General features: G+C 40.1%; 1 protein-coding gene across 1 annotated transcript; it reads left to right on the forward strand.

Annotated features, from left to right (window-relative positions):
- Positions 1-415: 415 nt before the first annotated feature.
- LOC104614416 (protein-glutamine gamma-glutamyltransferase 6-like) lies at positions 416-14,690 on the forward strand (the record flags this gene model as incomplete). Its single annotated transcript, XM_010294267.1, has 11 exons — positions 416-422; positions 3,107-3,280; positions 4,660-4,899; positions 5,422-5,540; positions 6,724-6,852; positions 8,042-8,219; positions 9,065-9,200; positions 10,241-10,344; positions 12,275-12,517; positions 13,188-13,532; positions 14,533-14,690. Coding segments are annotated over exons 1-11 (1,833 nt in total), but the record flags the coding sequence as incomplete, so codon positions are not given.
- Between the last annotated feature and the right edge of the window lie 674 nt (positions 14,691-15,364).

The raw sequence follows: 15,364 nt of genomic DNA on the forward strand, positions 1-15,364 counted from the left end.
TAGATGACTTTTAAAGGTCCCTTCCAACACAAAGAACCCATGATTCTACTTAAGAGTTTATTTCCTTCATTAGATCAAATTTGGGATGTTTTCCTCTCTTAGTAGTTAAGACACCAGGATACTGGTTATCATCTTTCCTCAGCCACTCACCAGTTTTAAATAAGCATAATTAGATTCAAGATTGTGCAATTAAAGCAGTCATAAGTAGATGCTTACGTAGGATGTTACTACAAAAACAGTAACTAGCAACCACAGGTCACACCCAGCTTGTATAAACTCTAGCTTATGTAGTGAAGTCAAGAGACCCAAGCCTTTCGTTACTCATGCTGGTGGAAGAGGATTCAGAATGTTCTTGCACACTTTTGTGTCCATAACCTGAACTACGCGCAAGTGTGGAAAAGAAGAAAGAAACCTTATGGCGGGTAAGTTAAAAACAGCCTGATCGCTCCAGACATGACTCTTCCAATACAGATGACTGACATTTGCTGAGGAAACAGGATAAATTACATTCAGTTGTTCTCTTGGCAATTTAGCCCTTTTTAGGTTAAATGTATTTATGGGTTATTCTACTAGAACTGATTTTTCTTTTTAATATCATGGGTCTTGAACATATTCTCTTTTCCTGTAACACAGAAAAATAGAATAAGAAAAGATTTTTCTTTCATATCCATTGACTAGACAGTGCTTTTGCAGCCACCTAATCATATAATCAACCACTGTTGGCTAATGACTTGGGCATCAAACTGCCACATAGAAGTCCCTAACTCTAATCCCTCTCTGATACTGAATTGCTGTCTGACCTCAGACAGGTCACTTGATGGCCTCTGGACTTCCATGTTCACCTCCCTACAGAGTGCCTATGTTAGCCTGTGTGCTGCTTTGACAAAGTGCAATCCCAGTATCTATGTATTATATTGCACTTGCTCTCACTCTCATGCTGACTGGAAAGATCTCTAGTTAGAAAGATGTATCATATAATACACACACACACACAAAGTCTATCTACAATTTAGCCTAAAGATTTTTTTTCTGTTATAGCTTCAGCTTTCTGTCGGAGGCAACAACAAGAACCCTGTGTGCATAATGATCAGCATTTTCAGCAGTGATCACCAATTCTGCAGACTTTTGCTTATGAGCATGCTCCCAATGGCTATCCATTAGAGGATAAACACTTACTCAAACAACTTTTTATAAGTTTATCCAATTGTACGTTGACAGGATGATTGAAAATATGTTTTTCCAACAGAGAGATACTGAAAGTAGAAAAAGAACTTATAAGATTTAAATTGAAACTGTGAAGATCAAAACAAGGAGAAATTCGAAGTACACATGGAAAAAAGACTGGTATTAGTCTTTATCGTGTTCTTGCCCCACATATAAGCCATTTTTTGCTGATCTCCTGCACATATTCACTAGAAATTCTTGTGTAACTGTGGACTTTGCAAGGCAAAACAAACTATTAACACAGTAAGTTCTTAGAGCTAACCAATGCTAGCCACTGCCTTCTTTATCTTTCCTACTTCTCCCTCTTATTCTGTTTTACATCGTGTCTTTGCCTGTGACATTCCACTCTGAAAGTCTTAGCAGCACTGTTTGGGTCCTTTAACATCAGAAGGACCTAAAAGACATCAAACCTATGTCTCAGCTGCTATTAAATGTTATATATGTTACATTTTTATTTGCAGGAATAGGAATTAGGTTAGGAATCCTCTTTTCTGTAGATCTTCTTCAATTAAGCATATTTAAGTCAGGAAAATAAAGTGATGATGCAAGCAAGAAACTTTCTAGACATTTTACATCACATGACTCAAACATCACACTCCTATCAATTCAATTTTTTTATCCAGGTAACATATCTGAAACAAGACCCTTCACTTAACTGAAAATACTTAATCATGTTTATGCTCATGGACTACCAGAAAGCAACTTGCTCCAGGCCCTTACTGCAACCTCAGAACTGCATGTGCACATTCATGTTTCTTCCAAAAATCTGAAAAATTAGTATAATTATGACTACATCAAGACTTCACAGAATATAATTCTATGCTGCAAACACAGCAGAAAAATCCCACCCTCTCTGTCTCTATAGTGGAACCCTATGGATTCCCTCAGATATGAATCTCATTCCAAGGTGGTGCTAAACCAAGTCCTGTATCCGAGTTCAGTGAAATGATGGAAGTGTTCCTTACAGCACCATTAGTCTACAAAGGGTTAACATGATCTAGTCATGGCAGGAAATTTTCTTCAAGTGAAATTCCTCTGGAATATCATACTGGGGAAGGGCACTTCAACACATGTATTCACAGAGGGATCTGTATTTTTTTTCTACTTTTTGTTTGTTGGTTGTTTTTTGTTGTTGTATTTTTTTAATGGATCAGGGAACAAGAAAGGTTGAAAGCTTTTGTAATCTGTGCTTCAGTGTCCCATTTTAAATAGCGAGCAACCTATCTTGATACAATAGAGCAACCCATAGCACTGCCTCAAGACATGCCACTCCTACTCCTACCACCTGTCCTCTGCTGGTTATCTTTTTCCAGCAGAGTGTGAAATAATGCCCAGCTTCAAGCAACAAGAATGTAAATTAACTGAGATACAAGACACCTGACAAGATAATGTGCAAGTTTGACAATGAAGATATGAGCCTTCTATTCATCATCTGACATACAGTGTTTCCAGGATCAGACATGCACTTGCTCATGAGAGTTTTAGTATTTCTTTCTGTACATCTGTAAAGCATTCTGGGAGCTAGAGATCCCCCCCAAAAGAGCAGGGACATGGTGGAATAGAACAGTCTCTTCAAACTTTAACAAAGTCTTATCTAAATACAATAGGGTTTTGGCTTTTTTTTTTTTAAATCAAAGATGAATTCTCTGAATGGGCACTTTTTCTTTCTCTGGAAGACGCCTGCAGAAAAGATATTTTAGCTGTTCCTCTAAGTTGTTGTTTTAATTTTTAATAACAACAGTGGATTTCTCCATTTTCCTAAAGCATAGAAAAAAATGGTTTCCTCCAGCTATGTCATAAAATTAGTACATTAGAGAAGCTGAAGAGATGTAAAAGTTTGAAGGAACAAGGTTTTTAATTAACTTGCCTTGTGTCTTTCTAGCCCTGAAAATAACAAATGTCAATTGGCAATCCAAACTAAATAAAGCTGCACACCACACCTCTGATTACAGCAGCACAGAAGCAATCTTGAGGAGAGGACAGGCCTTCAACATCACTCTGAACCTCCAAACAACGGTGCAATCTGGGGACAACTTCACCTTTATTGCAAGCACAGGTAATTTGCTCCATGGCACTCACCTCACATCCAAGTCACTCCAGCTCCAAAACATCTCTGCCTTACAGCTCTGTGTGGTCCATTCCTGAATCAGTAAGCTTTGTCCTGTATCATTCAGGATTCATTGTCCTTATAGGTTTAGGAGTTCTAATCTGAGAGTTCAATTTGCACCTCAAGGCAATAGACAGTAAAGGCAGGTAGGGGCCATCCTCATTCTAAAAACAAGCATGTATCTCTGCTACTAAGGACCAACCTACAGTACTGCAAGTTGTCTTCATTCTGTGATGCCTGAACATTTTGCTACTCTAATAGACCATCGTGCCCCATTTGTCTCCTCTCCTGCCTCTCTACTTCACCTGTTTAAACTCCCCTTGATTAACTTAATGTGTTCCCTATTACTAGAACAGTCTACATGACCCCATTCATAAGACTCTCTCCTGGTTTCAGCTGGGATAGAGTTAATTTTCTTCCTAATAGCTGTTATAGTGCTGTGTTTAGGATTTATTATGAGAATGATGTTGATAACACACTGATGTTTTTAGTTGTTGCTAAGTAGTTGTAGTGCTTATACTCAGTCAAGGACTTTTCAGCTTCCCATGCCTTGCCAGTGGGGAGGTCCACAAGAAGCTGTGAGGGGGCACAGCCAGGACAGCTGACCCAGACTGGCCAAAAGGATATTCCCTACCATATAACATCATGCTCAGTATATAAAACTGGGGTTGGTTGGTGGGCGGGAATCACTGCTCGGGGATGGGCTATCGAACACCTGCGGTGAGCAAATTGTTGCATTGTGCATCACTTGTTTTTGTATAATTCATTTTATTATTGTTGTTGTTATTTCCTCTCCCTTTGCTGTCCTATTAAACTTTTTTTTTTCTCAACCCATGAGGTTTTTTTCCCAATTCTCTCCCCCATCCCACCTGGGGCCAGTGAGGAGGGGAGGCAAGTGAGCATGGTGCTTAGTTGCCAGATGCGGCTAAATGACGACAGACTCCTATCTGTATCTTCCCAAAAGGCTTCTCCAAAAATTTCTCCGAGCAGCTGCTAACTCTTAATGAAAAGTGTATTGAAATGTGTGGCCCATCCTGCCTACATATTTTTTAAACTGTCAGGTTTTCAGGACAACAGGTTTGCCTCCTCACTTGTCTAGAATGATTAAGGGCATACTCACCTTTACTGGGTTGTGCACTTAACACAGAGGGCTGCACAGTACAATTCTGTGGATTGGAGTGCAGCTAGTTTACAATAAACATTTGATCTGATAAACCACAATCTTTCAAGGTAGTCATTAGAAAAATATGGAATTAGGATCATTACTGACCCCAAGTTTGTCACCCACAGCTGTCATTCAGAATTGCTGTCCCTGTTCCCTCTTGCAGGACCATCACCAGCAGAATCACAGCAAACCAAGGCCATATTTAACCTTTCTGAGGAGGGCACCAATGGCTGGAGTGCAACCCAAGAGCCCAGTGAGCCTGGCTGCATGAACTTCACAATATTGAGCCCTGCCAATGCTGTCATCGGACGATACAAACTCAAACTCCAGATTGTTTCTGGGAACAAGGTCTCTTCAACACTCCTGGGCCAGTTTGTGCTACTCTTCAATCCCTGGTGTCCAAGTACGTTTTGATGTATCATGTCCTTCAAATAACTCATTGTCTCAGTCAGGAAATGCGGGTGTCACAGTAAAGCATGTACCTGACAGTCACAGCTACAGAAAGATTTTACTTTTTTTTGCTCAACATCAAGGATCGAGTTTTTGCCCCTTCTTCAGTGCTGCAATGCATCAAAGATCCAAGCCTCTTGCTTGTAGAATAAGAAATCACAGGCAGTAAATATTCCAAATATTTATTCTATAATTTTTTTCCCTCCGATACTTGTGTTCAGTTGTAAACCAAGCAATATCTACCAGTAAGACAACTACTGAGATTACTGAAGGGACAGGAGCATGTCAGTTCCCCTCAAAGGAACTTCACGCTTATTTTATTCACGCTCTAAATGATTACAGAGGTATAGCAGGGAGTCCTAAGCCTGAATGCGCAGGCAGCCAGACCTGTTCCCTAGAACTCCCCTTGAAGTGAGATTTTCAGTTATAGCAAAACAACTTTCCTTTCAGCCAGCATGTCTCATTCTGCTTCTAGATGATGATGTCTATATGGCTAATGAAACGGAGCGACAGGAGTATGTCCTGAATGATAGCGGAATCATCTTTCAGGGACTGGAAAAATATATTCAACAAGAAGCTTGGAACTATGGACAGGTAAACAGCATGACCTATTCCAGAACTTTGAAAATAAGAACAGTGGGTAAATAGGCTCTAGAGCAGAGCGAATCACTATCTCACAGTATGAGAGTTCAGTGTTCCTCTCTTATGATTTTCTTGCAGATAGTCTCACTTGTCAATACATTACAGCAGCATCAGGATCATTTCCCCTGTCTGGCATGTGCCAATACAGAAATAAAAGAAACAAAGCACAATTTTAGTTTTATTTTGCCTATTACACAAACTGGCAAAATTCTGCTTCTTTCTTGACCCTTGTAAAGGGCAAAAGAAGCCATTCCAGTATTAAGCTCTAGGTATTGTGAGGCTAGTACATCTAAGTATTTACACAGTTTGTTCAGTAGGCAGAAGACACTGAAAGGATATCCCAAATCTACTCAACTGAAACAACTTCAGTTGGAATTTTTGAAAATCAGTTTGGCCTTCTAAGCGTAACTGCTACAAATACAGTCATAACTAACAGCCCATCTGTAGTCACACAGCTATCCTGCAACTTGCTGGGTCAATCAAAACCATTCCTGACCACTTCATGCCTTACAACTGCGCCAGCATTTCTATTAATCCCTCTGATCACTGTGGCTACTTTTACACTAATAAATGAAACAAGGATAGGTCTGCTTTCTGCCTCAGAGGCCAAGTGGCATCCTTGCCTGACCACATCCATACTGCACAGCACTTTGGCATTCTCTGGCCCAGTACAGTCTCTGTGACCCTAACCCACAATGATTATTTTGTGGGTTTCTTTCAGTTTAGATCATCTGATATAAGGTAAAGGCAGCCCATCAGAGTGAAGCTTTCATAACAGAAGGGTACCTGTAGGGGCATGACAGGATGTGGGAGGGTGTGAAGCCTGCTGAGCCAGAACTGGAGTGGTCTTGTCCATTCCAGTGGACAAGACGTACAGGCCACGTAATGTCTTCATGAATCCTAGTAGCTATGGCCCCAAACCATGCTCAGAAACATGCTGTCTTTAAAATACTATGGACAGTCAGCAGCCTAGTGCTTATGCTTTCTTATTGGCCTTATTTTCTTTAACAGTACAGAAAATGCCTGTGTTACCAACATCATCCTATTGTGCTAGGAGAAGAAAAATAGGTGGGGAGTTTATCCTTGGGTTTATTTATTAAATTAGCCTTTAATATATTGCTTGGTTTTATTTCAGTTTGAGGAGGATATCCTTGATATCTCTCTGGCTATACTGGATCGAAGTCTGAACCACCGCCAAGATCCAGCTGTTGATGTATCCAACCGAAACAATCCTATCTATGTGAGCAGGGTTATCAGTGCTACGGTAAAGTGATCTATTAGTTACAGCTGTACAACGCACCTACTAACAAAAACCTCAATATTTGATTGTGAATGCCTCAGTGTTTTATAGAAGTAGATAACTTTTCTGCAAAAAAATAGCTACAGAAGAGGTAAAATGGAGACTTATTCTCAAGGAAAAATACCTCAGAAGTTTAATTTACCTTCTTCACAAAAGTTTGCTCATAACTGAAGAAATGTTTCCAAGACCTTTTGGGGAACATTGAATCTCAGATGTATCTTCCTAACAGAATTTCAGTCCATTAGATCTTCTGCTAATTTGGAAAGCCTGTGTCCATTCTGAAATCATTTGCCACATTTTTCAAACACCAAGAGAGACACAAAACATTCTGGAGAACCAGTGTTGGTATGGCTGCCTTTAACGTGTATATTTAGTATCCTTCACTTAAGGGGGAATTCAGTGAGGTCTGTATGCATCTCCTTCAACAAGTAGTTACATCTTCTCAACACCCCCCTATATTCACAAACATACAAAAGCACGACTAAGCATCTGAAAAGTTTTTCATTTTATAAATAATACATGCCTTACTACATTCCTTACCTAAGAATCCTCCAACAGCCCTCACTTCAGGCCATTTCGACTTCAATATGAAGTAAATAGCTCTACTTAGATGTACAAAATTACTAAACGTATGAATACTTAAGGGAAAAAAAATCATTAAAAAAGAACTTACTGTTCTTTTTTACATGACATACATGACACTAAACAGGTCTCTAATAAGTCTGAGCAAGCTATATGTACTATATGCACACTTGCAACAAATGCACATTCAGAGAAAGTATGTACTTCTTTTAGCTTCCATATAAATCACTTGAGAATGTCAACCAATACTGAATACACAGTATAACAGTACAATGACTTATAAGGTGAAATTAATCAATGAAACAGAGAAAATTTAAATAGGCTGGCAGTTAGTACATTTGGGAACATTGTACCGAAAAGCAAGTCAGTTTTGAATCATCACTCTACAATCTCATCTGGGTTTGATCCAACTGTTGCACTTGAGCAGACAAAATTCTATCTAAGATTCAAATACTATGTCCCACCAGTCAGCCTGTGAGAACAGTGGTACAAACAGGGTCATTTCTGCCTATTGCCCTCTCTCTCTTTTCCTGTAAATATTTTAATTCTCTCATGAGAAGGACTCTTTCAGGTTAACAGCAATGATGAAAAAGGAGTAGTGGAAGGGAAGTGGAATGGAAAGTACTGCTCAGGAACCAACCCCTTACACTGGAGTGGAAGTGTGACCATCCTTCGAAAGTGGTACAGAGGAAGATACAAACCTGTCCGGTATGGCCAGTGCTGGGTCTTTGCAGGAGTAACGTGCACAGGTATACATGAAGGGATGAAGAATGCTATCAGAAAGCAAGCTTACTAGAATTCCTGTAGTTTTAACTTTGTGACATGATTGTTGAAGTTTTTTCAGCTTTGACAAAGAGAGTGAAGTACCTATGCTCTCCATGCACGAAGGGTTATTTTCATCTATTTTAAACAGCCATAGGTTGTAACACTGCACACCAGTTTTGTGTCATCAAACAAAACGCAAAGTGGTTTGCCAGGCTGGGCTGGTGAAAAGAGAAAGCTTTCCTGTTTCAAAGCTAGGATTCAAAGAAAACCAGCACTCTTTTAAATCCATCTCCTCACAATGCCAGTTTTCTGCTGTTATGTCTTACCTACTGGTGACACAAAAACAAATCACAATTCTTAGGACCTGTAAAGGGAGATGCAAGTTGGGAAAAGCATTTCATCCTAGCAGTTTCCATTCAGAGCTGCTCTGAGAGACAAGAGTCACTTCAAGGAAAATACAAGGGAGAAATGATGCAATTGAGAGGTATGTCTCAGAGAGGAAGAGGAAAAAGCAGCAGGTAACAGAAACAAACATGGAGAGGAAATGGGAGAGAGAACAGGATGAAGAATGAAAGATTAGAATAAATAGGTGAATCCAACTTCTTAAAAAGAACACAGCAGCTAGGAACGTCCTGTGAGTGGAATTGTCTTCTAAGCAATTGTGTACAATGACCGTGACTTGCATCATATCTGAAAGGGAAGTTTCTGAGGGTATGTTTCCCCACTGAAAACATACACACTAGACTGCTTTGCCAAGAAAAACAGAAAAATACTTTCTAAATGTCTGTGAAATAGGTTTACATCACTTTTATGGTATCCTATATTGCAGTTCTGAGATCCTTGGGAATACCTACTCGTGTTATTACAAACTTCAACTCTGCCCATGACAAGAATATAAATCTGAGTATCGATAAGTACATTGACATTTCTGGAAAGACCCTGCACTTGACTGAAGACAGTGTGTGGTAAATATAATTTCTTTCTTAATATTTCTTCCATAATATTCTCCGCTAATTAAAAGAGCTAGAATCATGCTCCTGAAAAAACACCCCAACCTCATGCTCCCAGTGATGTAAAACCCCATACCAAAAAATCAACAGTGTTCAGAAATGCAGTATGTAGTCAGTTTTCATCATTCTGAAGAATTAACAGAGGAGATACTTTGTACCATTGCTATTCAACATATAATTTGAATATAAAACTTGTCTCTATTGTATGAAAGTTTAAAATTTTCAAAAAAAGGTTGGAGTGATTAATCTCTTACATAAAAGTGATGTCAGCTTGACCCTCAATTCCTAGAGCAGAGCACTCCCAGAAGCCCATAAGTTTTAGACCCAGCTCCTCTGCTACATGCTGTTGATTGCCTCAGACTTTCATGACTACTATTATACATCCCTTGTACAATACTGAGAGGTTACTAAAGTAAAGGTAATATGTTTAATGCTGCTGAGAAAAATTCCATCCCATCCCTTAGGCAGAAAATCCTGTTTCTTTCACCTCAAAGAAGCTGTTAAAAATAATGCTTTTGACAAACAAGTGCACAGAAACTACCACACAGCACATGTGTGCTGTACTGCATGCATCAGTGTTTCAGTCATCAAGCACCCTATACCATGTAGACTGAATGGGACAAGGGTGACATGAAGTAAAAAGTAACTATGAATTAAATACCAACAGATAGCCATGTGTGCAGGAGACCTTTGGCTGCACAGTATGTTATTCTGGAATGTCCAGAATTGAATACTTGACTCTGCAATGAATTATTTTCCTTTTAACATAATTTTTTTCATAACATGCCAACATTTCTCAGAGATTTGAACACAAAAAGCTGGCAAAGAAGGGGAAAGAGGTACTCAAGAAAGGAGACAGCAGCTGCTCTCTCCACAGAGGAATTTCTATCCATTCAACTAGGGTTATTTCTTGCATTGCACCAGAAATGTATCAGATCTTCCAATATAAAATTAATTGTATGAATCAGGGATTCCCTATTCTACCTCCCTTACAGGAATTTCCATGTCTGGAATGAAAGCTGGTTCATTAGAAGAGATCTTGGCTCTTTTTATGATGGATGGCAGGTTCTGGATGCAACACCCCAGGAAAGAAGCAAAGGTAACACTGCTGTAAATATAAAAAACTGTAGATATTGTTACTCCTAAAGATTGCTACTGACATTTCAGGACAACTCTCTTCTATCTACTCCCTGTAGATGTAGCATTAATTCAGGTGCACAAGAAAAGCAATACACACATCAATCTCCAGTAGGTTACTTTTCTGTCAGCCTCTGGATTGCCTACCAGTATGCAAATTCTTACTTTTTTGATCCTTTGCCTCCACAAAAGCCAAGACATCTTAAGATCACTTATCTCACCCTTGCTTGTCTTAGCTTCCAACATTACACAGATTCATAAAACGACATAGAATAGCTAAGGTTGGAAGAGACCTTTAGAGTTTGTTTACTCCAACCCCCTACTCAGCACAGGGTCAATTAGAACAGGTTTCTCAGGACTGTCTCCAGATGGAGACTCACAAGCTCTCTAGGCAAACTGTTGCAGAGTTTGACCACCCTCACAGAAAAAGTTTTTTTCTTGTGTTTAAATGGAATTTTCTGTGTTTTGGTTTGTGCCCACTGCCACTTGTCATTTCACTGGATATCACTGAGGAGAGTCTGATTCTGTCCTCTTTACATCCTCCCATCAAATATTTATACACATTGATAAGATTTCCCCAAGCCTTCCCTTCTCCAGGTTGAGCAGTCCCAATTCTTATCCCTTAATCATTTTTGTGGCCCTTTGCAGGACTTGCTCCACTATGTCTGTACCTTTCTTGTACAAGGATCCCAGAACTGGACACAGCACTCCAGATGTGGTCTCACCAGTGCTGAGCAGAAGGAAAGGATCTTGTCCCTTGACCTGCTGGCAATGGTTGTCTTGATGCAGCCTTGGATGTTGTTGGCCATCCTTGCCACAAGGGCACATTGCCAGCATTAGACACATTTGTTGGCTTGCATTGGTCAGATTTAGCAGCAAAACATACTAAAACCCCTTTTAGCAAGATGCTAAGTAAGTAAAGATTTTAGAGCTTATAGTCACAGAGTTGACCCAAAGAGTTTACAACAGAAAATAAAATATGCCCCATGACTCTACCCTATATTTTACAGGACACACTGGAATGGGTAGGAAGATATTTCGTATGATGTCCCCATGGCATGCAACAACATGGCATATATGTACAAAGATAGGTGAAAGATGCCCCAAAAACTGTTCTCTGGTTCTGAAACCAAGTGACATAGAATGGCTTTTGTTCAGAACACTGAACTCCCCCTCCCAGACCAAAATAATAGCACACCCTGCTGGGAACAAACCCTGGTCTGTCCCATTCCCTGAATTCTTCACAGCCACTGTCTGAAAGATAGCTCATTGACAAGGCAGGGAAAAAACACACTAAGAAGCTTGCTAGCAAGTAAACAGTGTGAATGACCAATGGCCAGCACTTAGGTTCACACTTTGGCTCTGGTTTTATTTACTAATACAGACACAACTTCATTGATCTAGTTTGATGGCCTCTCTCAAAAAGATTCATTTATTTGGCCACTTAAAACCTGTCAAACTCCAAATAAACTGCTTATCATTCCTCACTACTAAGTTTACCAAATTTAGCTTCCTCAATGCACATACAGCATTGATGACTCACATCTCATAAATCTGATTGTACTTCTGACTCCTCCCCTCTCCTTTCACTAGAGAGCTCAGCATACAGCCTTGCAAGCTTTGGAGGGTTAGAACATTTCACATAGCACACAACATAAGAAGTGTTAGCTCTCCCTACACCTCATTAGCCTTACAACCTCCTCTGTGCTCCTACCTTTTGATAGAAAACGCATGTGGAATCTCTGATACCATAATGCACAGACGTAGAAATAATGCACTTTATCCAAACTTGTCTTTGGAGTGACTACCTCTCCCTCTTGCTGTGAGCATGAGGATTTGTCAGCAATCTTTTGCAACAGGCATTTAATTTCTCCCTCTCTCTCTTAATACAGGCATATATCAGTGTGGTCCTGCCTCCACCAGAGCCATTAAGGAAGGGGATGTGAACCTGGATTATGACAGCTCATTTGTGTTTGCAGCAGTGAATGCTGACTATGTTACTTGGATTCACTATAGCAAGAAAAGAAAAGAGAGAATTTATTCTGATACTAAGAAGATTGGAAAATTTATCAGCACCAAAGCAGTGGGCACCAACTCCCGTGTGGATGTCACTGTTAATTACAAATATCCAGAAGGTAAATCCTTTATTACAGTTGTCTTGTCACTGATGGTCAGAAGTGAAAGGAATTTAGGCCTTCATTGGATTGAGCACTGACTTAATTTCTTTACTTCTGGAGGAAAGTGAATTTTCAAAGTCCTAAGGCTCATTGTCAGCTGATAAGTGATTCAATATGGCCTTTGTGGCCCTTCATGAAGTACTCATGTATTCAATACAAAGTCAAAGCTACTTCTGTAAAACATTCTGTCCCAGCTGTTCTGATAAGCCAGTGAGAATATTTCTGTTATGACATGCAGCAATAGCCATTCTGGAAAGTTGCTTGGGGATAGTTTCTGCAGAAGGATTTTTTCACTCTTCTTAATTTCAGAGGAGATGGCAATTGCCCCAGCTTATGCAGAACTGAGCTCTCCCGGGAGTTATCTTTCTACTGCTTACAGCTTCTAAGAGGTGCCCATGAACAGCCAGCCAAAGCTGACCGGCAGGTTTTACTTTCCAGCCTTCATGGCCATGTATATTCATTTGCTTTTTGTCTCAAAATTAGCATTTAAGTTAGACCTCATGTCCTCCTCTTGTGTATCTCTGCCCTCCTCAGCTTTCCCAAGCAGTATTTATTGAGAGCAATTATGGCTCCATTGCATTATATACAGCATGCATGAGATCTCTGACCATGTTATCTTTCAAAGCAGGATCCTTGAAAGAAAGGCAGGTGTATAAAAAAGCACTGAAGCTGCTTGGTGTGAGAAGCACTGGAAAAAGAACCAAAACTACAAGACCTAGAAGGCGATCTTCAGTAGCATGGAGACAAAATATGACACAGCCTGCACAAAAACCCAGTATCTCAGGGAAGCTGACCCTTGATGCATCTCCTGTAATTGGCCAGGATATCCTCCTTACCTTGGCACTCAGGAACTTGATCTCAGACTTCAAGACTGTAAAGGTTAAACTGAGGGCTTCAGCCATTCTCTACACAAGAAAACCAAAGGCAGAGATTTTGCAGTTGTCTAGATCTATTAAACTTGGATCTGAAGAAGGTAATTTTAATTTTATTACAGCTTAGAACAAGACATAGCTTTGGTTTGTGGCCAAATCACATAGAAATAATGGATGGCTCAGGAAATGCATGACGTGCAAAAGGTTGGAGGTTAAGGCTATTCAGGGGAAGAGAAACATATATATTTGCCCTGTCTTAAGCATTTGCTTTTGCACACTGCCAGATAGGATACTGAACTGGGTGACCTTTTGTCTGACCCATCACAGCCACTATTCGTTCTACATTATGACCATTTTTGCTAAGAGAGAACAACTGAGAGACATATGCTGGAGACTAGTCAGCTACCAGCTCCCCATAAGCAAAGTATAAAGGCAGATTAAAGGGTGAAACATAAGCCTACATCTTTTGCAGCAGTAGGACAGTAACTACAGACCACAGTAAGAGCTACGCTACCTGCAGGTAGTGGCCTTTGCCCTGCTTTTATAGGGACAGAGTTGAAAAATGAGATGTGTAGCACAGATGAATATAACTACCCTCTCAACCTAATACACAACACACTATGATTCTTTCCATCATTCCAGCAGCAGATGAACAGTTTTTCTCAAGGTACTGAGACGCACGGCCTTCCTCATTGGCACAGAGACCCTGACTGTGCACCCTCTTTAAGGCAGAGGCTGAAGAGCTGCGTCAGCAAAGGCATATAAACCAACCCATCTTTTCACTTCTGCCTTTTGCAAGGAAGGAGCATTAAATGTCCAGCTTCAGATAAATGCAAAAACCACCAGCAGGGGTTGCCACATATATCCATCCTCAGAACTGTCCAGCTACCGAACTGTACCTGATCATTTAGTCTTTGATGTGAATGTAAGTAGAAGTCACCTATGAGCATCATTCCTGGCTACTGGCTGTCAACACCCACAAATGGACAGCCCCAGGGTGATAGCATCCCTGCTCCTTAAAATACAGATATATTACAGATAGCTGGTACTTAGACACAGAAAAAAGAAGAGGGGGAAATTCTGTTTCTATTTCCATTCCAGTGAAAGAGATTGCATTCAAGATCTCCTATTCCCAGTACAAAAACTCTCTGATGGATGACAGGAAGATCCTAGTGACTGCTGTGTGTGAAACCAAACAGGGAGCCTCGCTTCTAGTGGAGAAGGATATTGTACTTCAGGATCCTTTTCTCACCATCAAGGTAAAAGCTAGTCCTCTCTGTGTCCCTAGAGAGACATATTGAGAAGCAACAACTAGAATTCTTGCTCCACCTATTCCTCATGGGAAGTGAAATCATGCCTGAGGGTGATTTGATGTTGTTGCTCTAGTAATAGGCAATATGACAGAAGTGAAATGAGATACATTAAGGAAAAACAAGCTTTTTCAAGGCATAGCTGTGCTATGGTATTCTTGCCAGTGTTTGTTGACATGGCAGTGATAAAGTTCTCACTGTTATGAGGGTTACAAGGTAAGATTATCGACAGAGAGATAGACAGAGAGAAACAAAGAAATCTAGTCCATATCTAGGCCTCTACTTTTGTCAGGGAAGTCTGATCATTCTCTTCCAGTTTACTTAGGAAGCCTGATTTTTACTTTTTCACTGACTGGCTGATAATGCCTGGGGCTGTGAGGCTCATTATTACTAATACTCAAGGAAGTTCTTTCACCTTATTGGGAAAAGTGGCACTTTTCACCTTCTATAACATCTTCCCAAATGATTAATAATTAGAACTGGAGGCTTTTTTTTCCACTTAAGGCTGACTTCATATAAATGTTGTACAACGCGTAAAAAGCAATTCTTAGGCTACAGGAAAGACCATGCACTATGTGTGCCCAGGGACAGTCCTGGGTTTGCATGGCCCATCATATCCACAT

This window comes from Phaethon lepturus, unplaced genomic scaffold, assembly GCF_000687285.1.
Source record: "Phaethon lepturus isolate BGI_N335 unplaced genomic scaffold, ASM68728v1 scaffold55639, whole genome shotgun sequence".
NCBI lineage: Eukaryota > Metazoa > Chordata > Aves > Phaethontiformes > Phaethontidae > Phaethon > Phaethon lepturus.